The 27,610-nt window shown below is 38.1% G+C and overlaps 1 protein-coding gene and 1 long non-coding RNA gene across 11 annotated transcripts; one reads left to right on the top strand and one right to left on the bottom strand.

Annotated features, from left to right (window-relative positions):
• Nucleotides 1–413: 413 nt before the first annotated feature.
• Syp (synaptotagmin binding cytoplasmic RNA interacting protein) lies at nt 414–25,303 on the bottom strand. Of its 10 annotated transcripts, none has more exons than XM_076319287.1 (12): nt 25,280–25,303; nt 22,046–22,431; nt 21,844–21,951; nt 21,546–21,722; nt 17,984–18,119; nt 13,869–14,074; nt 13,620–13,769; nt 13,313–13,458; nt 13,108–13,223; nt 10,618–10,766; nt 6,035–6,200; nt 414–4,587 (listed from the first exon to the last, which is right to left on the bottom strand). In XM_076319287.1, exons 2-12 carry the CDS (start codon nt 22,427–22,429, stop codon nt 4,340–4,342), a joined length of 1,986 nt encoding a protein of 661 aa, XP_076175402.1. In that variant the 5' UTR covers nt 22,430–22,431; nt 25,280–25,303; the 3' UTR covers nt 414–4,339. The 10 variants fall into 10 exon arrangements, with proteins under 10 accessions (XP_076175402.1, XP_076175403.1, XP_076175409.1 ...); XM_076319288.1 differs by lacking the exons at nt 17,984–18,119; nt 25,280–25,303 and adding exons at nt 19,350–19,485; nt 24,790–25,198; XM_076319294.1 differs by lacking the exons at nt 17,984–18,119; nt 25,280–25,303 and adding exons at nt 19,350–19,485; nt 24,790–25,198 and having other exon boundaries at nt 6,044–6,200.
• LOC143150780 (uncharacterized) lies at nt 24,473–27,581 on the top strand. The gene is made up of 4 exons (XR_012993179.1): nt 24,473–24,694; nt 25,021–25,099; nt 26,348–26,490; nt 27,381–27,581. It is a non-coding gene; the product is annotated as an uncharacterized LOC143150780 (long non-coding RNA).
• The last annotated feature ends 29 nt before the right edge of the window (nt 27,582–27,610 follow it).

The following is a 27,610-nucleotide window of genomic DNA, read 5'->3' as shown; positions in this document are numbered from 1 at the left end:
TCGATCAAAGATATTTCTGATCTGTCTTCACATCTTAACATGTTGTCTACAAATCCGAACAAGACAGTTGACGTCTTTTACTCGAAACAATTAAAACGTTCCAATTGAGAACGAAAAATGATTGGTGATTTCGATGTTACATGCCTCTGGTAGATAAGGAATCGATACGATTCGCATCGACTTTTCTCACATTCGATATATAGACTCGCATGCGAAAGAAAAGAAAGGCATCGAAATTTTGGTAAGGATTTTAAGAAAGTAAATTCCAATTAATTTGATAAAATAAGTATATTTTATTGTTCGTCGATACAGAAAAAAACAGAGCAAACAGTGAAAAGAATGGCTAAATCTAATTAACGTTATTCTAACAATTTACAATGTTCAGGGTTGAAAATAAAAGTAGCACCGATTAAGAAAGGTAATTCACATACAACTGTTTATTGAGACATGTAGAATACATCTGGTCATACACAAAAATCTTTGACACTTTAAATCAAGCTCCTAGCCCGAAAAAGGAACCATTTCAACATCGTTTTAAATTCATCAATAATCATTACGTTCAACTACGTCACACTAAAATTAGGGGCAACTTTTAAAATCGCGGGAATTAAAAAAAGCAAAGCAATTGGAAGGTGAATAATTAAAAAGAAAAATTTGAAAACGCAATTATTAACGATAGAAGAATTTGGTCGTAAGGAATTTGTCGTTCGTTTTTAGCCGTGGAGCTGACACGTGGCAATGTGGCGCGAGAAACATAAACCGTATATATGTTCGTGTGAATAGTGTTGTTACGTACAATATTTTTTTTTTTTTCATTTTCTTCTCGTACAATAGTTCATTTTTGTAATTTGTTTTCCTCATTAGTGCTAAATAACATCACGTCACAAAATGCATATTCGCAGGAATATAATATATAATATATTTATATATAATTAAAAAAAAACACGTCTTTGGGTCGCTATTAACATAAATTGATCGACCCAAAAATCACACAACATCCGCCTGACACGGGCCAACCAAAAAGAGTCAAGTTCCCAAGGATGTGTGCCGCGAATTAGGGCAATGACCGGGTAAAAGGGCGCGCTTGCGGCTACAGCATCGTCAGCCACAGTGGTGCATTATCCTAAATGCGACCGATAACCCCCCAGGCACCCCAGCTGCCACACCGGTCAAAGTATAAAATAGCGAAGGGTAAGTGATATAATATTGTGGGGCGCCTCGAAGCTGGGGCAGGGCCAATATCGTAACGCTAGTACCTAGATCAGTCTAAAGTCTCGTCACCGTGAACTGCCTCCGCTTTTGCCAGTTATGCTTCCTTGCCCCCGCAAGCTGAACTTTTACTCTCTTTATTTTTTTTTTCTTTTTTCGTTCGTTCGTTCGTTATTTCCTTCTTACTTTCTTGTTTGCTTGCTTCCTACCTGCCTGCCTTACATATGTTTATTAATCTTCCTTTATTATAATTTCGAAGGAAAACCAGAATTTATAGTGAAACGTTATCGTGTCACAAAAACCCACTCAGTATGATTAGCAATATCATCCTTATTATATTCGTTAATATTAATTATTATTATTATATCCTCGATATTATGTTTTTTATAAATAGGGTGTGTAGGTAAGTAGAGTAGGTAGGTATAAAATACGGTAAGTGAATAATGAGTTTATGGGGGAGGGGGACTAAAGGAATGAAAGGTAATCGTATTGATCGGTATAGATATGATCAATTTCTTTCTTTTCGACTGCTGGCTTTTTCTCCCTCACCCCTCCTTTTTCCCTCTCTAAAGCTTTCCGTCGCCTTTCTCCTTTAAACTATGATCGCATGACTGGGGACAGGAAGTAAAATTGAGGGGTTTTCATTCGTTATATTACTAGATATAGTCATATATCATCGTTACCAAAACAGTATCGATGACGAAGAAGAATTAGACTTAAGTAAAATGTGAATAAAATGTAACAAAATGCTCATAAATACGAGAGTTTGCGAACAATCGATCCGCATCGAGATAATTTTTTTTTGTTTTGTTCGAAGGGAATCGATCGTTTCGTACTTTCATTGTATGGGAATCGTGCTTTCTTGCCTACGCGTTTAATTCCTTATCATTCCTTTCGTTATTTCCGTATGAAATTGCGTATATCGAACCTACTGATGTGCAATGTCCGATGGGGCCAAAATACACGGTAGAGTTCTTTCGTCGATGCTGTACTATAAGACGATACGGTGATATGCAGTCGCTCGATTACAACTGGATTATAATCTTTCTTCCTCTGTTTTTATTTATTTATTTATTTATTTTTTGTCGTTTATCCGATTCTGTGTTTCCGTCATAATTCGGGGGTGCATGTAAAATAGTAATGGATTCTACTTATGTTTTCCTTTTTCGAATATTCTCCAGAACAGGGGGGTGTCTGGGCTCCAGGGACAGGGACCAACTACAGCCCGCACTTACAACTCTTACTAATTAACTAACAGGCTAACAATAACAACGAGTCAACACTCAAAATGTGTGCTGTATGTGTTCATGCATTTGTAAACGTTGCGTACACTTTACACATCCTAAATCAATCCGTGACTATCATTATCAAACTCGGTAGTCAGTCGTCGTTCCTAAAACAATTCTCGCACGTGGAGCAAGGATCGCGCAAAAATGCGACATAAAAATTTTGACAGTAAAATTTATGACAAAAATAAAAACGAAACGTATAAGCTAAACTTTTCTCTATCCGTCTCGTACGTCCGTTTCGTAATCAACGGTCCATTTAACGTCCTCGGACTACGAAAAAAAAAAACCAAAAAAAAAAAAAAAAAAAAAAAAATAAACATAAATAATAAATAGACTAATAATTTAGATTTCTAATTTTCTCGCTACTTGGGTACCGTCGTCGAAAAATTTCCTACGCGACTCTGGGCTTCTCTCTGATCAATTTTGAAACCGTAAATTTTCTTTTTTTTTTCTTTTTACCCACTTCTCTTCCTTCTGTTCCGTATAACCCGATATATAAAAACCCTTTTCCGTGACCGTAACCGAACGAATGCGAGACACTCCCATAGACAACTCCTAAGAAATTTGATTTACAACGTTTCATTTTCCGTATCCGTAAAACCTGTTTGACCCTTAATAATAATAATAGTTTCACTGACTGTACACATTATAGACCAACAATAGAAGGTCTAGCGGCGCTTGGCGCGCTCCACGCATACACACATACACACACACACTACGCACACGCGCATCCGTAACACGTACACCTGTTCCCTTCCTTTAACTCGCGGCAAAAATTTGATCCAAACGTGCCGGTGTAACTTACCGACAAATCGCGATATCTCATTCGCACCCATTTAACTATCCCGCAAAAAAAAACCTGCTGCTTGCGAACGAACGATCTCTAAACGCGACACGCTCGTTCCTATAGCCCTTTTGTATCCCCATTCGTTCACGCTCATTCTCGCATCACCTTTCGTACAACGCGATTCCTTTCCCTCGACTTATTCGAAAGCATACACGCTCCTTTCGCGTGGACTCAAAAAATCGAATCGACGCATAATAAAACCGCAGGCTTTCACGAATTCTCTTAACTAATACGATCCATCATCACAATCCCAATGTCAACATCGCCGATCTTCGTATCACTTGGCAGTAAACAATGTGACAATGCAGTAGCGGTACTTAGTATTATCGTATTATATATATATGTATGTGTATATATATATATAATAATAGTACGGGGTGGGTTGTTGGGTGGTCACTCCGATGTAATAATTAGTCCCAGTGGCACATCACTGTATACGTAATCACAACAACAACAGCGGGCGATGGTGGTGGCGCCGAGCACGACGCTACGCGCGTTTTCTCTTACGTTTGTTCCGTTCGTACGTACGTTTTGTTAAATATATACGAAAACATTTACAATTATCAGATCGATAGAGTAAATAATGTATAAAGCGAATTACTTCCTTTCCCTCCCTTCGATCTCTCTTTTATATATCCCTCCCATTGTTAATTATTGTTCGCTTTCCCTCCTTCGTTCCCGATTACCTCTCTCCGACTTTTCAACGTTCCTCTCTCGCTCGCTCGCTCTCTCTCTCTCTCTCTCTCTCTCCCTCTCTTTCTCTCTACCTTTCTCTCCCACTCTCTCTTTCTCTCTCTCGCTCTCTCTTTCTCCGACTTCGCCTCTCTCTCCTTCTCGTTGCGCAGCAACGTTTTCCCGATTATTGTTGTTTCTCTCTCCGTCGTACGTGTTTGTTCGTTCGATTCCGTCCCGGTTGTTTCGTTGGTTTCGTTCGTTCGTTCGTGCGTGCGTGCGTGCTTGTGTACGTGCGTATTCACTCACAGACTTGCAGAAGTTAGCTCCACGACTGGTAGGAGTCTTGATACCATTCGTGATCGTCGTTGGAAACACCGCCGAGCGTGGCGGTTCTGCCTCCGAATCCTATGTCACCGCCACCACCACCACTACCACCATTCACACTCGCCAATCCGTACGCATTGCCCAGTGGTTGTTGGGCGAGGGGTTGGTTTCCCCAGTTGCTCTGGAAGCGACGCTTAGATTCCCCCTGGTTCTGGTGACCCCCGTCAAATTTTCGTTTACCTGCTGTAGAAACAAAGAAACGAAACGTCCGTCACGTTAACAATTACGCGAATGCAGCACCATTCGCAACACACTCCCGCGCCGAGTACCTTCGTTCACGCGCCGTTACCCTAACCGGGCTCGGTCGGGCACGACGGTGATATCACGGTCCATCGTGCGTGAGTGTGTGCGTTTTAACTGTGTGGATGCGTGCACGGTGGTGTCGATGTTCTCGTCGTTGTTTCGTAATTATCAATGGAAACGTAAAAGAAACCGACAACCGGAACAACCGGACCACGAATCGACCGAATGGAAGGAACTGCACACTACGATCGAGGGGATGGAATTGTTCGTATCGAGACCGAAGGATCAAATCGAGACTGGAGGATGGAACGAACGAGAAAAACATATCCGGGAGGAGGATCACATAGGTCACAAATTCACTGGAAAACACATCGTCGAGGGATCGGTCAAAGTGGATCGATTGGAGGACATTGACGAGAGTGATCGACACGGGATCGATTCGCCAATGATCGAGGAGGAACACGAGGCAGAGGTTGGGACAGAACCGAGGACACGTATACGATCTTCGTGTTGAACTCTAAATACCCCGTTGATTTCGTCCGGCGTACAAAGTGATCCACGCGAAGTTCTCGTTCGGAATATTATTTTGTCGAGCGATTGAAAAACACGATCGACGAGACAAATGGATCACCCTGTACACACGTGGAAAAATGTGCCATTTACGAACTACACACGGTTGTACGTTCGAAAGAATCGAAACGACCGATCGTGACCGATAAAATGTTCTCGGCTGGCACAATACACGCGGATCGTAGGCGGATAAGAGCGCGAAACAATAAAAGCTTCCGCGAAGAAAGGAAACGTTGCGCTATTGTGTCGTTCGTTGGCGATGTATCCGGGATGCATCGGTGCGTTTCGATTCTCGTCGAACAAGGTCGTTGTTGTTAAACCTTTAGCTGCGAAATGCGTGTACACGGAGAAACGAACGCCTGGTAAATTTCGTACGGTGCGGGACCGATTATTTTTCGCGTAGCAACATCGAGTATCGATGCAACGACGTTCCGTCAGATGCGACGAAACGATCCGAGCACTCGTAGTGTCTCGTAGTCTCTTCGTCGATGGGCGCCACAGCTGAAGGATTAAACGACGCGCGAGGAACGAAAATCGTCGCACGAATGGAAACGATGGAGCAACGAAAATACATGGGAGAAATTACTGCACGGGATACGGGATCGTGAATCGGAAACGCGGACTCGCGGCGCGAATACAACGTTCGAAACGAGAACCGAGGGGAAAATGAAGCAAAAGTATCGTTAAAGTGCAACGAGACGACAGCGCGATAGAATGAGATAGATCGACAGTGTACGTAAGCGTAAAAGAATTAGGAGAGTGACTAAATGTAATAATAGCGTAAAAAGATGATTAAACTTATTGTGGAGATACAGACCATCCTCACCTGGTAAACTTCCCTTGGCGCGGACCCCCCCACGAGCGGACAGCCGCTGGACCCCACGGGCCCCTGAAGTTGCGGGGTTGCGTCCCCCCCTGATTGACCCACGAGCTTGCGGGCCACCGATTCGGCCACGCGGCACTACTCCACGGCCACGTCCAGCCTGACCAAATAACACACACCCAATCGTTACCCCATCTGATAATTATTACGCTCCTACGGCTCGTAACTTCACTCTCGCTTTTTTTTTTTTTTTTTTTTTTTTATTTACTTTCTTTCGTTTCATTTTCGCGTACTTTTTTCATCTCGCGCGCGCATTTCTCCTTAAATTCGTATTTCTTTCTTTTGTTTGTTTCTTTTTTTTTTAAATTTATTCTTCCTTCCTTCCTTCCTTCCTTCCTTCCATCCTATATAACCGCTCTCTCTATCAAACGGGTTTTCGTTTCTCTATAATTCGTATCTGTACACCGTCTACTATTCGTGAGCTAAACCTAACGATACATCGCGCGAGTTAACGCGAGAACAACATTTGACTCGCATACCGATTGTCAGAACCTCGTCGAGACTGCTCGACTAAAAAAATTTCCTATCGTTGTGTATATACTTTCTATTACCCACTAAATATATATATATATAATACACGTATTATGTACAAACACGTACACGTACAGGTAAAAAGGTATACATGTAAATATTATACATTCGCGTAAACTCTGTGCCCGCGCGTGTATGTGTATTGTGTGTGAGACCTCGTGGACGTTATATACATATGAAACATATTGTACACATACTTTTATACACGTAATCGCGTAGCGGTATACTACGCGCACGTATATATATGTAACGTATTTTGTATATACATATATTTATATATATACTGACATATTTCACAAAAAGGGGGATAGGCAGAATTATGTGCGTTGCGTGATAGAAGTATACAAGGAGAAACAGTGGGAGTTAGGAGGTAAATGGGATGCGAGATAGATGCTCATGTATGTGTACATATACATATACGCGTCGATACGATGTATGTAATAGAGAACGATGCAACAGAAGGGATCACCTAGAACCAAATCTTACTAACCACATTTTTTTTTTACAGACAGCAGTAGTAGTATTAGCAGAGTTATCCAATGTAGTAAAGCGAAAAGCGAACTGTATGGGGTTGGCGAGGGAACTTTAAGCGACACAACCTACTGCACTGTCAGCTAGAACAAAATTCAACAAGTCAAGGTTTAAATATAAGCGGCGCAGCATTACAACAGCAGGGTAGTTTAAGCGTAAGCGGTACTTTGTACACCGAAGCAAGCAACAGCCATCAAATTCTTTTATTATCGATGCTACCGATTACTAATAAACACCGGCTAGCAGATCGTCACTTTTCTTTACGATTAATTCTCTCTCTCTTTCTATTGCACAGAGACTATTATGTACACAACGACGCAGTTTCGGTAACCATCTACCGAAACGCAAGAGCGGCGCAAACGACACCTTTTAATAATTAAGTATCTTTCTCCCCCATTCTCTTTCGTCGTTACTCAAACGAACGATCGATCGATCGATCGATCGATCAATCGATCGATCACCGAAGCCTTTCTTTGCATTACGCATCTCTCCTCCACGTCGCACGTGCACGCTCGAAGAACGTGGCGCGATTTCTGAACAACTTTTCCTCCTATTATCGCGAATCGAAACGAAATAAACACGTGCATCGGATACATGACACGACGTGCACACTATGATGCGGCGAGTTTTTACGATCAACGTGCGCCGAACGTATTTCGCGAAACGAGTATCGAGACATCCTTACATATTTGCACATTAAGCGATCAAACGTACAAACAACCTAACGAAACCACATGCACGCTCTGCCTCTCTTGGTTTGCGACGCTGGCAAATCGCATCGAACGATATAGAACGTACTCGAGAATATTCTCAAATATTCACACTGCGAACGGATGGTGGACCCCGAACATTTCACGTTACGTTAGTTTCCGGTTTCTCGAATGGAAAAAATGGCACAACGCCTCGATTCATCGGAGAATTCATCGGAGGGATCTCGTCCCGTGAGAACCGTAACTGTAAAAATTATTTAAAAAAAAAAAAGATAGATAGAAACCAGCACCGTTCTTTATCGTCGGTCATTTGACACACGCACACGCACACAAAAGAGAGAAGACAAGTTTCTAGTGCAGCAAACATTGCCAACGTAATGACTTGCGTCCGATGCAAACAATATTGCTTTACGTATGTTTCAGTTTTTTTCTTCTTCTTTTCGAAACGGGTTAAACGGAGATAAAAAAAAAATAATCTTTCGAAACAAGCGAATGCAACGAATTACGGTATCACCCCAATTAACTACGCACCAAGCGACATACGAAGAAGAATATTTTGATCGAGCGGATTCATCAACGATTTAATAATAATGATAAAAAATATTTATATATATATATATGTACGTATATATATAAAAAAAAAGGAATCCGCGTCGGGGCCTGATCTACTTGCACGAAGAAACTTGGGTGAAACGGTCGGCTGATGAGTAACGAAAATGATAATTGTTCATTACGAAGAAATTGTTACTCCATTCGAAGCGACGTATACGAAGAAACAAGTACTACGATGATGCAAAAAAAGAATACAACGACAGCGTCGAGGTAAAAACGCACAATTCGTGTACAGGCATCGTAGCAAAGCTGCCAAGAGAAAAAGTTGATCGCAATCGATATGATCGGCCTAAATCTCTCTTCACTAATTTATCTCTCTACCTAAGCTAACTACCTATTGGCTATCGATCTGTTAGTCAGTCGGTCGGTCTATGGTCGGTCAAATTAAAGTAATGATGGCATAGTCGTAATGATGTTCACAGGGTGCCCAATGCTCTCTTACGGTATTTGGATAACCCTGCAACTTGACATACAAATATATATATATATATCTATCTATGCGTATCATATCCGAGCCACGAGACGCACGTCGCTCTCTGCGGAAAGAGAAAACAAACGTACATGTTCATTAAACGTCATCGACTCGACGAACACCATTTACGTACACATAATGTATTTGTGCGCGCGTGTGTGTGTGCGTAAAATATAATGTACATATAGAAATATATATATACATAAATATATTTCACACAAAACGCACAAAGACAATACGAGCATTTTCCTACGTGCTTTCTGCCTACGGCTGGAATTTCATCAAAACGTTACCAAGTATGATGGATATATATAATTAGGGAAACCTACGACGCTAAAAACACTTGCAACCTTGTTTTTCCTTTCACGTCGAGGAAGATTAAAAAAAAAAAAGAAAATCTCGAGAGAGAGAGAGAGTGACTCGTCATTTCAAGCCTTCTTATCGTCTCTCTCGTGACCACGTGAACTTCGCTTTACCGCTTTCTTGCTTATTTTCCGCTTCTCTCTTACTTTCCTTTTTCTAATAGCTTTTCCCGGCTGTATTTTCGTTGAAAAATTTAGAATGGGTCTACTATGGCTCAGATATGATTGGCAAGCAATTTGAAAGTGGCAATGTGTTCGGATTATAGGACTAACGTTAGTGTAAGCGATGATATTAGTAGTAGATACACGTATAATCGGGATTTATAAAATTGGGTTTTCGAGATACGGTCCCACGCACAGCGTGCAACTCACTTTCCTACTATTGACACCTTACACTCCTGTTACTCACTCGTTCTGATCGTTCGTTCGTTAGTTCGATCCATCTACCATTCTCGTGCGCGCGTATTTTCATATAAACACACATACACCTGTACACGTACCCTTTCTTTCTCTCTTCATCAATTTCTCTCCCCCCCCCTTTTTTCTCTCTTTCTCACGTCGTAGTATAGAAACAACGTTTACAAGTTCCATTGCATTCAATATCTTCGATTCGCTTATTTGCTCACCGCACATTTTGTACACTCGTTTACTGTAAATGCAGTGCACGTTCTTTTTACACATACGCATGGGATTAACATCGAACTCGTGTATCCTTGGATGTATATTAGTAATGCATCACGCAAATGAACAAACACACGCACACTCACGCACGTACGCGTATACAGGGCATTCAGATAGCACACACGCACGAAACGAAACTGGTCAAACATACAACCGTACATACGTGAGGAACAGCCCACACGTCACAAAAACAAGTATAGACAGTTACGTGGGTGGGATGCTGACGTATGCACTGACACACGCTTTTAAATTATGTACACATATATGTCTATACGTATACTTACATCGGTGATTAGCAAGAAATTGAACGAAAAAAAAAAAGTAAAAAAATAATAATAGTGAAAAAAAAAACACTCTTACTATACGATAAAGTGAGCAGGTTTTTTTGGAGTGTGTAAAGTGGATCATGTAACATAATTGGGATTTATCCGCGAACACTGTGCCACAGTCAAACTACCGCTGATGTGTGCATATTTGTATACACATATATACATATGTATACGAACATATGTATATACCCGTATACAGACACATACACATACATACACGAATCATATTAAAAGTAATAATGATTCAAGAACGGAAACGACTTTAGAACGATTAAAAAAGGCGACCCACCGGTTGAGGCTGCCTGCCTCTCCCTCTGGCAGGTGGCGGAGGCGGCGCGTAATCGAAATAGTAATCTTCGTATCGATAATAGTCATCGTAATATGGATCACTGTAGCCACCTCGATAATCCCCATAACCGTAATAGTCGTAATCATAATCTATAAAAACACACATTACAAATAGACCCAAATTTAGCCACGATAATATATCCAATTGACAACTTATTCAAAAACTAATACTTGTGTTTCGTATAAGAAAAGGCATGCCGGGAAAAGATGGTTTTGAAACTCCAATAATAGAAAAAAAAAAGAAAAGAAAAATTTCGTAAATCCGTGTAGCGTTACGATCGTTACTCAGAAAACAAACTATGAAACGGTTCAATTAAATCATCGTGAAACAAAATTATATATCTTTTCCTTTTTAGTATGATACTGGCAAAGAAAAAACTTCGCAACAATTACCCTACCACCATCACGTATCCTGATAGATTTCTACGCTTTGTATGGATCATAGAAAATTTCAAAATTGTTTTTTTTTTTATTAATTCCATCGTCAGCTGCTCCGTTTTGTGCTCGAGTGATCGTGATCGCGGAACCGTGAAGAACGTAATCGAAATGATCGGAATGATTCCATGTTTGTCTGTCTAGAATTTTCGATGATCCGACAGCGTACGATGCTTTCAACGTTGAGCATAATTCAAAAGGGGAAAAAATACACAAGTCTACAGATGGTACTCTACTACGTTCCACTCGTCATTCGATATCGCATCTTACCTATTTCCATGAGAGCTGTAAACAAATTTTTGAGTTTATGATGCATACAAAATCAACGAAATACACACGCTTAGGTAAAATGGAATAGAACAAACAACGTAAACAAACAAAAAATGGGAAAATATGTTTAAAAAAAAAAAGAATAAAAAAAAACAATAAATGATAGGTCCAACTTCTTGGCAATGCGTGTGATTGTACACTGCCGCAAAATAACTCTCACTATGGCACCATAATACGTAAATACAAAAAACAAACAATACACATGCAATTATTTTTCGGTAAAATATCTATGTATATATATATATATAAAAAAAAAAGAAAACAGGTGTCACAGGAAGTGGTAGTGGTAAGGCAACAAGGTGCTCTTATTACAACGTTAAGCCACACCTGACATACATACGTATGTATGAACGTACATATGCATGAAAGTACATGAAAGAAAATCGTTTAACTTTCAATTCTATGAGTGCGCTGAATTTTATCTAAAATACCTTGCTAGTTTGGTTCGTTGTACGATATATATAAAATTGCGCGTTAAATATCCGACGAAAGTAACGATAAGAAAGTAATTAATAATTAAGTAAAAAAAAAAGTAAAAACACAGTAGTAATGGTAGGCTCAGACCAAATTCAGTCAATGAGGTAGTAAACAACTTATTAAAGGCACTGTTCGAATAGAAATATTCGGTTCAATAAAAAAGGAGTGTTCCATCATCTGAGCACTTTCTCACTACAACCTTCTAACACGATACAGTGTGAAATTTACATGGGTTTCGAAGAGACGTAAAATCGTTCTAGATTTTACAGCGAACTGACTCGTTACGTTCGTTTCTACAATAAGATTTCTGTACGACAACAGCCGACGTTGAATTCGAGTAACGGGATATATCGTGATTCTCTTGGTCGATGTAAAGATGAAAATATTTCGGATGGTACTGTCATTTGCCGTTGATACGTTTGCATTTCTAAAGAGATTCTGACGTATGTGTCATGCGCGTAAGCCAAGGTATGTAGTGAGATAGTGAAAAATCCCCAAAAGCATGCGGGATGTCTGTGTTACATAAACATTACCATAGAACATCGTTTTAAGTGATCTAACAATGATTTGTGTTTATTTAAATCTGAAAAATAAAATATTAATGTTTTTATATCTAACGAGAAGTTTATCGAGAAATTCTTCGATCGGTGTATATATATATATTTTTTTTTTCTTTTACCGTTACTACGTTAGCATTCTACGCGCGCCAATAAAAATTCTTACGGTTCTCGTCAATTCAAACGACACTTTTTCGCACATATACATATATGTATCTCTCTCTCTTGCTCCAACTGTATCGTGTATATATGCATCGTCTGAATGCATACTCTATATATCGATTAAAGAAACGACAATTTGATCCAAGTATTAATTAAGGAACGAATACCGATCGATACGTAAAAAAAAAAAAAACGTTATGGTCTAAGCCTAATTTAGAACGAAATTGACTGCAAGCGAAAAGAAAAAATTGAAAACAAACCGTTATTTCATTAGATGGGAACAAACCACGTGCACGTACGCGTACACGTTGCATTTCTACGGAAGTATTTGTTAAAGGGACAGTGAAATGCGATCAAAATGTGTTTTTATTATATATATATGTAATTTGTCAAATAAAATATAGAGTTTCTGGTTAGGTCTAGAAATATCAACGAATCGCGATTAATAAGGGACCTAATTTAGTACTTACCATAGTCGCCTCGTCCCATTTGTCCTCGCATACCTGCACCAGTGCCGCGAGGACCTTGGCCAGGCCCGCGAACTGGCATCGGTCCTCCCATCATACTCGGATGCGACGGGGAACCTCTAAAATTGACAAATCTCGTTTATAACAGAGACCAAATCACACTGGTAAATATTTCGTCGTTATTACAAACGAACAACAAACTACTCACCCGCTCCGACCCTGCAACATTTGTAACATTCTTCGCTCCCTAGCACGAAGCATTTCCTCTTTTTTCTTTTTGTCGGACGGCGGTTTCGCGAGCGATACCTCTATGTGAGAACCTCCGATTTCCTTACCGTTTAATTCGTTCATTGCCTAAAACAAAAATACCCAATCGAACGATTAGTTTCGTACGACGAGCAGCGATCAACGCTAACTAGCGTCGATCGATAAACGTATTATACTTTTTGGAATTTTTTTAGATAATTTTTGCATAGAAAGGTACAACGCGATATCATCGATAAGAAAATTCTTACCTTAACGGCATTGTCTCGTTCTTCGAAATGCACGAAAGCATAATCCTTGATCTTTTTCACTCTTTCGATATTACCATATTGTTCGAAACACTCTTTCAGCTTATCCTCGGAACAATCTTGCGTCAAATTCTTTACATACAGTACGCGCACCTGAAACACACAATAGAATGAGTAAATTATTTTACCGATACGTTATCGATACGCGAGAAAAAACAAATCATTCTCCTTAAGAGATCACGTTTTATTTACTTTAGACATGGTTTGTTCGTCTGGCTCTTCCTGCGGATCTGCCCAATCGACTATGATATCACAGCCCCACACCTTGATGCGACCGGTGCTTAGTCTTCGTTTCGCTAAGGAAGCTGCTTTGTGAGATTCATATTCTAAGAAGCAAAAACCCCTATTTTTCTTCTTATCGTCCGGTGAACTGTAGATAATCACCTCGGTCAGGCCAGCTGTACGACGAAAAATTATACAAAAGCGATCAATAAAATTCATCGGAAAGTCGAGAGAATAACGAATATGTACTTCTACGGTTATTAAAAAAAAAAAATAAAAATAAAAAAAATAAAATTAAAAAAAAATAATGATAATAATAAAAGAAAGTTGAAGAAATAAGCGCGAATAAGAAAAAATTGCAATACTCGATTATTTATGCCGGTTGGGCTTTCGTTTCTCATCGTTACGGTAATAGTGTCCGTAGAATGCTATTTAACTATGCTATCGGCGTTAGCGATACTCAAAATAAACAGTTGAGGGGCGGGAGAAAAAAATAGAAGGGATGGAAAAACAGGAAACAAGTAAAACCGAGGGACAGAGAAACAAAAACCAAAAAAAAAAGTAGGAATCAGAAAAATAAAACATGTAAATTGTTTATCTAATTAGCTAATTCGACGATACGTGAAATAATGTATCGATACGTGAGAGTTACGATAATATGCGTAACGCTTTCAAATTGACCGCTAAGAAATATCGGAATTGTTTCACGAAAGATAATAAAGTGACAGCACGATCGAGAAGGGAAATAATCGTTTCTGCGTTAAAGATAGTTTGGTTCTTTACCTAAAAAAGCATTCGGATATTCTTCCAACTTTATACTACTGATGCACAAAGTGTATCTAAATTGTCATCCAAAGAAGCCAAAATACGAGGGTTCGCGACTTCGACGCGTTACCGAACTCCTCGATTACGTTCCCATCGTACTCGTACACCGAACGCGCAACACGTAATTGCTTCGAATAGAGCTTCCAACGACGCCGGAGTTCGGTGAACTTACACGGCCGAAGTCACGAGCCCATCGTTCGTTCATTGCGAAATTCTGATTCTGAAATTGTCAAACTCGACACACAAATATGACATCTTTCCATTTTCGTTACTTTTCCATTTTCTTCGCAAACCGATACTCACATGTACGGTGCCGTGTGTGCGCGTGCGCGTCGTTCGAAAGGAAATCGTTCGCGGTGCGAGAAATCGTTCCCTTTTTTCGCTATTTACACACATCGATGAGAGAAAAAAAAAGAAAAGAAATGAAAAGAGACAATAACGGATTTTCGCGGCGACGCGCACAACGCACACGCGGTACCAGCAGCGTATATATATGTAGCTGTCGGGTCCCTGGGCGAGTACATACGCACGCGGGTACAAAAACAAAACACACCACACATAGCCATACGCCCGCGCACTCGCGCGCGTGCGTCGCGGCGCACGCACGCACGCATCAATCTTATATAGTCCCCCGTCGTGACGCGTACACGGATTACGTTACGGATAAATGGTCGTTGTCAAGACTCGATGAAACCGACGTACGGTCGCAACGGGTACCACCCCAACCGTAATCGTAATCGTAATACGTGCACGCGGGCGCGCGCGCGCGCGTGTGTTACTCCACGTGACGTGTATACGTGTATTTATATACGCAACATGCATTCGTACATATCGTATATACGTACACGTAGTATCTGCGAAAAGTGTAAAACCCGCATTTAAGATATCCTTCTTGCGAACAAAAAAGCTTGAGAAGAGAAAAACGAAAAAAAAAACAAAAATAAAACTCGACACAACATCTACTCAGACCCGAGGAATAGCGAACCGCAAAAATTGGTGGTCGGCTATCGCTCGAAAACGTTTCCCGCGTTCGAAACGCCAGTTGAGTGGGCAAACCTTTTTCTTTTTTTTTTTCGGGATTAAAGTACAGAGGAAGTGGGAAAGATAGTAAACTTTACCGAACGAAACATTAACGAACATCGTCGTGTCGTCTGAAAGACAAAAAACCATAGAAACTCGTAACCGTTAGAAAAGCATTCTAGTACGCAATATCGTTAACAACTGTTAGAAGAGAAATTGCGAAGCTCTATTCGTATTTAATGAAACGGCACACGGATGACGGGTATAAATTTTTTTTTTTTTCTTTTTTTTCAGCTATACAATCGTAATCCACCCGACGACGTACAATTCTCTCTTTTACGTATTGGATATGTTAACACGATCGAGACGCAATTGTACAATCATTAAATAGAATAGTTGCCATGCTATTAGAACTCACATGCACTGCAGCGACTGAAAATCACGAATCCACAATAGAGTGACGCTATGAAACCGAAATTTCTTTCGAACGCTTTTCGATTAGAGTAAGGTATGGGATTTGTACGCACGACCGATGATATCGTAGCGGACTTGTTTTCGTTACTGACAAGAAAACGTCTGTAAGAATACTCGAACACAAGTGTTTCGTTTCTAAACGTTATTCTAAGCGTTATTAATCGCTAACAATTCTTTGCTCTTTTCTTTAATACATAGTTCTTCTCTCCTTCCTCTCAGTTTAAAAGCTGAGTATACATATATATGTATGTATGTATGCATGTGTGTATGTATGTACGTGTTTAACAGGTGTGTGCGTGCGTGTGCGTGTACGTGTGTGTGTGCGCACTTGGATAACAAGGCACCCGATAGAAACGAACCGACGTTTAATCTTAAAATACACCACCCTCCCGCCCCCAGCCATCCCGAGAAAAACGCACAGTTCCTTTCTCAATTGTTCGGAGTGAGTTTTTAATGTTGTAATATATCGCTAAGACAATTCAGATGCCCTGTCACCACCCCCCTTCCTTCAATGATTTCGTTATTCTCAACTTTGACCACCTTATATGCCTCGTGAATCCGATATTAACGTACCACTTTGGTTCTTTTATTTCCTTTTTTTCTTTCTTAAATCTTTTATCTCCTCTCTGTGTCCAGACTTTAATATTACATGCAAGAATGCTATGCAAACACACACTGAAAATGTGAGAAGTACCATACACATTCGCTTCAATCATTCTGATCGACCTCACGTTGTTAACAAATAAATCTAAACAAAAAAAATATGAAAACGTTCGAGAAAAGAATAGAAACTTTCCCGTCGAGCGAAAACTTCGTAATCGTAACCCGCCGGTCAATTACCAGCAGGTGTGCCCGATATCGTGAAACGTTAATCGTCAATATGCATATAAAACGAAACAATTTTGTAAAATTTTAGACGACACTGTGCATTCTGTCTTTTCTATAATCTCACCTACACTTTATCGCCCTTCTTGCGGTTTATGATTTCATGTGTCCCAAAATCAATTAATGAGGATGAAAAATCTCTTTTCTTTCACGAACGTGGAATATAGTGTTACAGAGATACTTGTAAAGGAAAAACATATTAAAAAAAAAAAAAGAAAAAAAAACAAAAAAAAAAAGAAAAAAAGAAAAGAAAAAAACATACGCTCGCGGGACGCGAAACGGTAACTGATCTACACGGTCAAGAAAAAAAATGTATATATACACATAAATATACATGAATAGATTATATATATGTATATATGTAAAGTTGAGTTCCAAGAAAAAAAAACAGAAACACGAAATAGTCGAGAAAATATGCGTTCCACGTGTTTGGGCGTGTGTCGTGAGAAAATCTCCTTGATTGTGGGGCACAGCTTTAGTATAGGACACCGTTAGTCGATTACGGGCACTTCTGTTCATTAGAAAATTAATAAATAACACAAAAAAAAAACAATGGAATCACAAAGCGAAGAATTCTCGTTGGATGTTAAATAATAAAGTTTGTTGGGATTCTGTTTGCGAGAAACACGCGCGAAATGTATGTAGAAGTGAAATTTGTCTTTATCGCGTGGTTATGTACCAAATTTGGAAAGAAATTTGCCTAGTTTGATAACGATGCAAGAGGGGCTTAAAAATGAACCCATCTGACAGGTCTGATCTCAAAATTTGGGGGGAGGGTAAAAACAGCCGATCGTTAAGAGATAAAAGTTTTGTCCCACCATCTTTCCCATAGAACTTCCTTTGGTTACTGCTTGCTGATTTAAGGACAATTGTCAACTTACGTGCGTGCTTTGTAAATTCTTCGAACAAGTCATCTCGGTCTCGATTCTTTGGAATATTTCCCACAAACAAGCGGTGATTGTTATAAGATACGGTAACACCAATCTTTTTCCCTTTCCGAATCTCATAATCATTCAGCTGTAAGAATAATGTGGAAGGAGAGTGCCAATTAAGCTTGCCTTTTATAATTTCACCTGCTTATTGGCTGTCTGAACGTGGGATTTCGTGAAGCGACCTTCAGGGAGGTTTTTGTACATATCGTACGTTCGGGTCGGGGCAAGCGATGTTTACCGAGGAATCGTGGAATGTGAATCGTGGAGACAAAGACCAAGGGACACTGCGTAGTACGAGTTGATGAACAGGTGGTTTTCGGTTGGATGGATGGATGAGTGGGTAGGTGGATGGGAGTGCCTGTCCGTTTGTTAGCGAGCCAAACGCCCCAGCGGTCCACGCAAATCTCCCATACCCCCATGCTCGAGGCCCAGTCATGAATCGCGTTTAGCGTGTCGCGAGAAACTCCTAAATAACCACGTAGGACAGCGCCGCGTTCATTTACAGTACCGAATCGTTCTACGTGATTCACGATCAAAATCGTGCTTCATTTTGCTTCCACATTTTCTCTTTCAGTTTCTCCGTCTCTTTTTCAGACAAAAAAAAACAAGAGAACAAAGACGTACACCGATAGGCGAAAAGATCGACGAGTCGACCGTGAAATACATAAGATCAGAACTACTCGGATGAAATTGGCAGAAATTATAACAGCGATGGGACAATGGAATGGAAGCGGGGGAAACGACGTGAGAGTAAAAAAGAAGAAGAGGACGGACGGTTGGATGGATGGATGGGTGGATAAATGGATGGATGGATGGATGAGATTCATCGCAGTGATGGTAGCGATGAATGGGTGACTACGGTAGCGGTGATACGACGGTGATGATAGCGATGGCGGCAGCGGCGCAACGGCGGCGGCAATGACAATAATCAAGGAGAACTGGGAACAACAAAAGGAGAAATGAACGGGAAAAAACGAGGAGATAAAAGGTACGGAAGGAGCACGTTGGTGAATAAAAGTGGGAAGCGATTAACTCATAACTCAACCTAAATATGCGAGGAAAAGAAGACTTGGACCAGAGAGGTGTTACTGTTCACTAATAAACCGAGAGGCAAGGAGACTGACCAGAACTGAAGGTGCCACAGGTTATCGCAGATCGCACGGTCACACGCGCGATCGTCTTTTTTTCTTGGATGCTCCATAATTCCATACCATCTACAACCACTACTTAAAAGCTACCACTCGTAAGTTACAATACAGGTAGACAGGTAGGTATAGGTAGATAGGTAGGTACACACGCCTCGAATTCACTTTACCTGTTAATTTACCAAATTCCTCCAAGATCTCCTCTTTGCCTTTTGACTTTGGTATGTTCCCCACGAAAAGTCGTAGATTAGGAACGCTAATGTTTACTTTCAGATTCTTGCCGGGTTTTATTTCGTGATTATCGAGCTGTGGGATGAAGAAAACAGACACATGCCTAATATTGTTCCAATGAGATAACTTCATGTTTTATGTAATTGCGACAAACAGGAGAATTTAGGAACAATTTTTCAAAATGTGCAATTTAGTGAAATATTAACATGGCGTGGTTCCATGAAAGCGAGAAAGTGGCATGCGCTTTGTCGCTCGAGTCTTCACAATATAGGAAACCGGCGTACACGTATCATGTGCTCCTGTAAACAAATTTTAAGCCTACCAATTTTCAAAATTTTGTTACAAAAATTGTCACTGTCCAATGAAATTTAACCAATTAGGTAAATATACCCCTAACCAATTAGACCACACGAGATACTTTTTTTTTTCGTCGTCATTATTCAGGAAGGTTCTCCACTCCCAATTTTGCCCACTGAGCAAAGAGGAGAGCTGGAAAAAGAAACTCATCCATAGGATATCATTAATGTATGTACGTACGTACGTACGTGTATGTATGTATGTATGTATATGTGTGTATGTATGTATGTATGTATGTATGTATGTATGTATGTATGTATGTATGTATGTATGTATGTATGTATGTATGTATGTAGTTAGGTATGTACGTATGTATGTAGTTAGGTATGTACGTATGTATGTAGTTAGGTATGTACGTATGTATGTAGTTAGGTATGTACGTATATATGTAGTTAGGTATATACGTATGTATGTAGTTAGGTATGTACGTATGTATGTAGTTAGGTATGTACGTACGTATGTGTGTATGTATGTCTATATGCAAGTATGTATGTAGGCATGTATATATGTATGCAAGTATGTATGTACGAATGTACGTACGTATGTATATATATATGTACATATGCATGTATGTATGTACGCATGTGTATATGTACGTATGCATGTATACAGATGTATATGTACGTACGTGTATATGTACAAATGTATTTACATATGCATGTATATCTGTATGTATCTATTAATGTATATATCTACTAATGTATGTAATTATGTATGTACGTATGTACATGTGTATGATATATTCATATATGTATGTATGTATGCATGTATGTATGTATATAATTATATAAGTATTATTTATAAAAGTGTGTAAGTATGTATGTACGTATGTATGTATAGATGTATAGATGTATAGATGTATATATGTATGTACGTACGTATGTATATATGAACGTATGTATGTATGTATGTATGTATGTATGTATGTATGTATGTATGTATGTGTACAGATGTATGTATATATGTGTAAATGCATGCGTATGCATATATGTATATATGTGTATATGCATGTGTATGCATATATGTATATATGCATCTAGGTATGTACGTATATATGTATCTATGTCTCAGTTTTCAGTGTGGTAGTTGATAAATATTTGAGGATGTGTTGGATGTAATTATGTACTTAAACATGAATCGATGGTCAGGGACATATATGTACGCATATGAGACAAATATGTGGATTGTTCCTAACTAAAAACATTTAATCTTAAATTTCGTTACTTTTTACCATTAGTGAAACAATGCTAAGACATTTGCGTTGAAACTACCGGAAAAAAAAAGCGAGAAAACGCAAGTGACAACATAGAACAAGCCACATGGGAATATGAAAAACTTCGTTCGAAATGTTTAATGCAAAAAGTAAAAGAAAGTAAAGCAGAATTTAAAATCACGAAACTCATTTAATGTATTTACTTGGTAAAATAGTAAATATTAAGAGTAAACAATACTAATATTTAATACACACAAAACTTTTGTTTTAAAACAAGTATGATTACGATGAATGGAAAGACTTAATAAAATAATACATAAGCCATGAAATGGTAAAACAGCAAAAAGATGAAAGAAAAATACTATACATAATATTTAAACATTTCGAAAGACCATATATTTTGGTAGCAATAACAATTTTGTAACATTTCTAAAAATTTTGTAAATAAAAGTGAAGGGAATCGATCTGTCCATAGCAAGATATCGTAAACTAGGGTAACAGAATTTGTACGCTTCACAAACACGTACCTACGCAATAATAAGAAAATCAGAGAATGTCTACATACCTCCCTAACAGCTTGCTGTGCTGCTTCCCTGTTAGTAAAAGTGATAAATGCATATCCTCTGTTGCAACCTGCCATTGGATCCATCATTAGTCTTAAATCCCAAATTTTTCCACATTTTTCAAACAATGGAATCAATTCGTCTTCGTACATATCTTTTGGAATTTTTCCACAAAACACCTTTAACACAAGGAACCGCGTATTTGACGTAAAAACCAAAATGTTTGATTCTATTTGTACCTTGACTTTCAGTACAAGAAATATATGTGAAAAGAAAAAGAGTAATATTCTATTTCCTTACCTCACAACCAGTTCCTGGTGTAGGACCTTCCCAGTTTGGAGGAGGTCCTCCATACTTTCTCTGCCCCGTCGTTACATCCAAAGGATAACCGGTTCGTTCGAGAATCATCTGGAACATTTTCATAGATTATTATATCTCTCGTGCAACATAAACAACTTTTGAAATGTAATGTTAAAAATATATAAGCAAAATACAAGCATACCTTTATTTTATCCTCGTCCGGTGCTTTAGGAGTTGTACTAGTACTGGTACCTTGACCAGCTCTACTCTTTTGTCTATACGTTTTCATTACGCCGCAAAGGTACGCAGATTTATTCGATACGTGTTCTAAATTCGATTCCAAAAACTGCGTGAGTACATTTAACGCGCCGTCAACTGGAAATTCCTTTAAAGCATCTAACGCTCGTTCATCCAAATCCACGTGAGCTAATTTTCCTGTTTTGTAAATTTCATCCAGTTTCGCAGCTACTTTCTCATCCAGTCCGTATTGGATTAGTTTTGAAAAATCTTCTGTTTTTTCTACATATTCCATTTCCTCTTTAGACTGTTTTTCTTCCATTTTTATTTCCCCATTCCCTTCTGCCATAGCTAGAAAAATAATTTACAATTCCAGCATGATTTTTTGCAATGCCAAAGTAAAATATATTTTTAGATTAAAATTTATACCACTTAGATCTAATACATTGAAACAGTTTATATCCTTGACTGTTCTATCATTAAAGTAAACTAAATTTGCAATAATTCAATGTACATACACATAAAATGCAAAATAAATTATCAAATTACTATTTGGTTCCTAGCATTCAATGCATTTTATATGCTGTTCTATTTTGCTTGTATTTCAGGAATGAAGTGTTTTGACATTCCCTTCAAATATATAAACAAATAACATCGACTTCTGGTAAACCGAATTGCAAGATGCTTATTTAGAAGTTCGTTATCAGTAATTTGCGATCGAGCGGTTGAAAACAATTAGTTTCTTAAAACGTGTTCGCGACAATATGACGACGCGATTCGTTGAAAGTATAAAAAAACAGAAAATTTTGTAAACTTTTTGTACAGTTCACTTAAAGAAGCTGTTATTAAATACCATTAAGTAATAAATAATGATTTCATGTTTTAACACGACTCATAATACAGTCACCCTTCCGGCTAAAAATACTGTTTGTAAAAAAGGTCGGACAAAAGCATATCGTGAAAAATAAAACGAAATTAAAAAATTAAATTCAATATACAGTGAGAAACTCCTTAAAGTATGTTTAAATATACTTAAAAATTGAAAGTTTTCTAGTTATTTCTAAGCAAAAATGGAGTATACAAAATACAGGAAACGCAATGAACTCTCGAAACTCCGGCCTGACCATCTGCCTCCGACACCATATAACGCGTGGAATATACAATTTCCCGCGTTAACGAACACAAACCACGTTGTTTTCAAAATATCGTGCAATTTTCGGAGTATAAAAAAATGGCAGGTCACACAATTTTGTTGTATTTTCCTTATTTCTTATTGATGACATTTTATATCTATTCCTTGATTTAAAACCTAAAGTAACAAAAATTTGTCGTTGAACAATATTCTTCAAGACACGATAATCAAATTATTGTAACAAAAAGGCCTGAAATAATGAATTTAAGTGTATAAAACGCGATTTATGCCTCGAGAGAACTATGATTGAAATTTTTTGCGTATAGCTTGCCGGCCGGCAATGGAACTGCATCCATATTTCTTGAAGAATGCGATGCACTTTTGCACTCACGATAACATCAACACATGCCTTTTTAACCAATGAATTTCCACTCGCGTTTAGAAACACATTGTTACAGAAGCGCACCAATAAAAAAAATTCCGAAGTCTTGCAGTCGAAAAAGTTGCGTATACCTTAGAAAGTAAATGAACGAAATCCTCCTGCGAGGAAATGGCGATAGACGTCAACGTGATTGCAGACTACGGGGTTCACAAAACGACGCGCAAAGATACGCTCGAACCCAGCGACACGAGTTAGCCATTTTCTTTTGAGGCGCATTCGCGAATTCTGATTGGCTCATGCAAAAAACTGAGAAGAAAAAGTTGACCGTGCAGTATGCACTCGTATAAAATAACGAATCTCGCAACTGAATCGTGTACACAAGGCAATACGTAGACTTTTCCATATGTAAATTTTGATCATTTGTTTATACTAATTCTTCAAAATATTTTTATTTTATCCAATTTCATTTTAATAACAATTAAATTTCCAGATGTTGGAATGCCTTTGAAATATTGGCAGCGTATACATATGCGTTCATTGTATTTAACGAACTTTCGCACCATTTCAATAAGTCCTTTCATTTCAGTTGATATTCAAAATTTAAGCATGGAAATACTTATTTCTTTCATTGTAATTGAGTTGGAATTTGTTAAAATAAAAATAGAATTAAATTTAACTAAAAGTAAAAAAACGTACCGGCTTGGTACAATTTATTCTTCTTTTTTAATTTATCTTGTCCATGTTTTTTCAAGATTATTCCTTTCAAATACAAGAAGTATAAAATGAAATATAAGAACTAATTACTCAAACTCTTTTTAATCTGAAATTTTATAATAAAAATGATCGAATTTAAATACTGAGTCCTAGTAGAATTTTTACTCCGTATCGACAATATTCGGACATTATGATAAGCTATTGTTCATATGTATACATATATTGTACAAGATATTCGGATAAAATTGCTTTTTAAGGTACGATAAGTACAGAGAAAAAATCAACAGAAACATGAAAAACTTGCCTCCTATACGTGCAACAACCGAGTCGGCATCAAATACCATAACCTCTTAAATACAATGACACCATGAAGAATAAATATACACGTAAGTATATAAGTATATTTGATAGGAATACATACATTCCGATTCTCGTTGCGATGAAACGAAAAATATGATTATACAATATAAAAATGGTGTACCTGTACGAGATTCGAAATCTTCAGAGTATTAATTTTGAGCAAATTGAATGACGGAGCACCAGATACGTCACAAAACAGTCACAATCCTCTAACTGGTATAAAATTCATATTCCGGATTCCACCAATGTTAACGCGTGTTCAAACGTGTTGTGTATTTCGCTTCACTTTCGCGTTTTATTATATGCCACTGAGTTCTAATATGCGTAAAAAAATATAAACACTTTGTTGTAGAACCAAAGAAGATGTAATGCAGTGAATTTAGTCTTGTAGGCACTTGCAAAGTTCTGATAATATTGCAACGATGATGACAGTAAGTGGAGTAAGCCCGGGCGCAGCGTTTTGATATCGTGTAGTGCCTACATAGCCGTAATGCATAAATTGGACTGTCTCGCTGAAAGAGCGGTGCAGTGGTGCAAGCCCCACAAAACCAAACCAGTTTCCTCGCTCGCTTGCTAGTTGCGCCCCAATCCAATCCGATTCAACCGCTTACCTCTCTTCGCGGTATATGCGAGCCCCGCCTTAGTCAGATCCGTCACAACTGTCCTCTGGCCCCTGCCACTTGTTCCAAGTTTTTCACAGTTTTTTTACGAATCATTTGTGTTTTCTTTGGCTCTTTCTCAACCGTTTCTTCTCACAATTTATATTTTTTGTCTCTTTTTATTTCTTCGTATTGCTAGATATTTTATTTTTTTGCAATTAATCTGGAGTACAACATAAAATATTTAAAGGAAATTGACTTGTAATTAAAAAACTGATTTTATGATCATAGCTGTAGTCTTGCACATATTTGTACATGGCTAGAATAAACAGCGTTAGAATATTACAATTGTGATAATATTCGATTAAAAATACGATCGTATTTTTTATCCCTCATGAACTATTACATATCAAAGAATTCATCGAGTAACGCAACAAGTTTCGTTTTTCTGTTATATACGCTAATAGTTTGCGAATAACACTGCTGTGCAAACATACATACAGAGGTTTAGCGCCTGACACGCACGTATGTATGTGTGTATTACCTAACATGTATATGCGTGGGTATATATGTAAGTAAAACTGTAGAGATCGAAATATATACATAACTTTGTAGATAATGAAAACATCTTCTATTTTCGTTACTTTCCAACATTCTTTAAATTCATATTTGTTAGGAACAGTTAAACAGTACATTACTAAACATACTGTCACTTAACGTCTTGTATAAAAATTTGTTTCAAAGGTACATATATCGAAATGTAAAAGAGTAAATTGGAACAAATATTTGGATTATGTTATTCGTGCTACGTTGCAAAATTTAGGGACTTGTAGAAGGTCAACGTGATAGCGTCAAGGAACGGTAAAGAGGATAAAGTACTACTACGTAGGTGTTTTACATACATACATTCATCATACGTACGTGCGCGCGATTTTTTGGTAGTGAAGCTACACGAATGAAACATGTGTATCACATTTCTAACTTTATAGTCGATTGCATTCACTTCGAAAAATTAATCGCCATAATCATGAAATCATCGATGTATCATATTTTATGGAAGGTTTTACAATTTCTTTCCAGTTTTCTTTAAATTTAGTGAGCGATGTTCAATGCTGGAGAACAGGGTTCAGACATGAAGATACGGTCCTGAATTCAACCGTAAACCGCCTGTCTGGTTGAGCACGCACCCGCGTCCCTCGAATAAGAAGGAGCAACAGAGAAAGGTAATGCTTGCACACTCGCTTGCAGAAACCTGTTCCTTCGGAACTTTTCCGTTTTCTTAACAATTATTTTTATTCGCCTGAATACTCTGTCTATCAAAAATTAACTATTGATGTAAAAACTATTCATAATCTCTTGACTATAGAACTATCACTCAATTATGTTTTATTTAATCGTTGCATTACATTTCTTCCTCCCTCTTTTCTATCGTGATCCGGTCTCTCATTCTATCTCTCATTACTTAGCTGTCTGCACTCTCCGCAGACAATGCATTTTTTGCTCGACTCTGGAGCCATTGTCGTGGGAGGTTGAGATTTTAGAGTAGAAAAATACTTACATATCGGCTCGTTTCTCTTGAAATTATAAAATATGCATCAATGCATCTCCATTGTTTCTTTCTTTGTACGTTACTAAATTTTACTTAATGCAGATAAAGTACTGTAAATGGTTGCTGATTTGGAAATATCTTTTATTCTTATTGATGTATATTTTCAACATATTATCGTACTGGAAATGATACATAATCGAATAGTTTATTGAATTTAGAAAATTATGCGATATTATGTTATGAAAAACATGAAATTAATATTATTATCGAGAGATTTGCTATTAATATTATAACTACTTTTTATTATTTTTATTAAAAATATTTTAATCTAAACTAGAACACTGTTAGACAAAGAAATTTATTGTTTTTGGCGGTAATATTTAATGAATGATCCTATGGGAGACTATTTCCCACGTTAATATCGAGAGTCTTGAACTGTGAACGGGCATCATAGAAATTTTCTCAGGAACTATAGTAGCATGAACAGCCGCACGGTATAGACCCCCAGCAAGTTGTCTCCTCGAAATACTTGTTTAGGTATGAGAAATTCTCTTTTTTTCGCAGATAAATAGGGGTGAACCTGTATTGGGACAATAATGCCACAGCGAGCGGAATACTTAGGTACTTGGGAGAGTCAAACCCCTGGGGGGTCGTTGGACCAGGGCGCTATATGAATTACCATAATAAAAGATATTTAAATGTTATCTCATATTAAGCTATAGTTTAGTTCTTTTTCTTCTTTTTTCTAAAAATGCTGTAGACACAGCTTCCGTGGCAATCTTTTTCTCTAACAA

Source organism: Ptiloglossa arizonensis, chromosome 8 (genome assembly GCF_051014685.1).
Source record: "Ptiloglossa arizonensis isolate GNS036 chromosome 8, iyPtiAriz1_principal, whole genome shotgun sequence".
Classification (NCBI taxonomy): domain Eukaryota; kingdom Metazoa; phylum Arthropoda; class Insecta; order Hymenoptera; family Colletidae; genus Ptiloglossa; species Ptiloglossa arizonensis.
The sequence above is the reverse complement of the archived record's forward strand: the minus strand, read 5'-3'. Positions and strand labels throughout refer to the sequence as shown.

Bases quoted from the DNA above. Each gene is read 5' to 3' on its own strand.
- Syp (XM_076319287.1), bottom strand. From the start codon at position 22,429: ATGGCAGAAGGGAATGGGGAAATAAAAATGGAAGAAAAACAGTCTAAA. The intron at 21,952-22,045 runs GTATGCTTGTAT...AAAATGTTCCAG, and splicing joins CGGACGAGGATAAAATAAAG to ATGATTCTCGAACGAACCGG. The intron at 10,767-13,107 runs GTAAGTACTAAA...GTGTTTTTATAG, and splicing joins AATGGGACGAGGCGACTATG to ATTATGATTACGACTATTAC.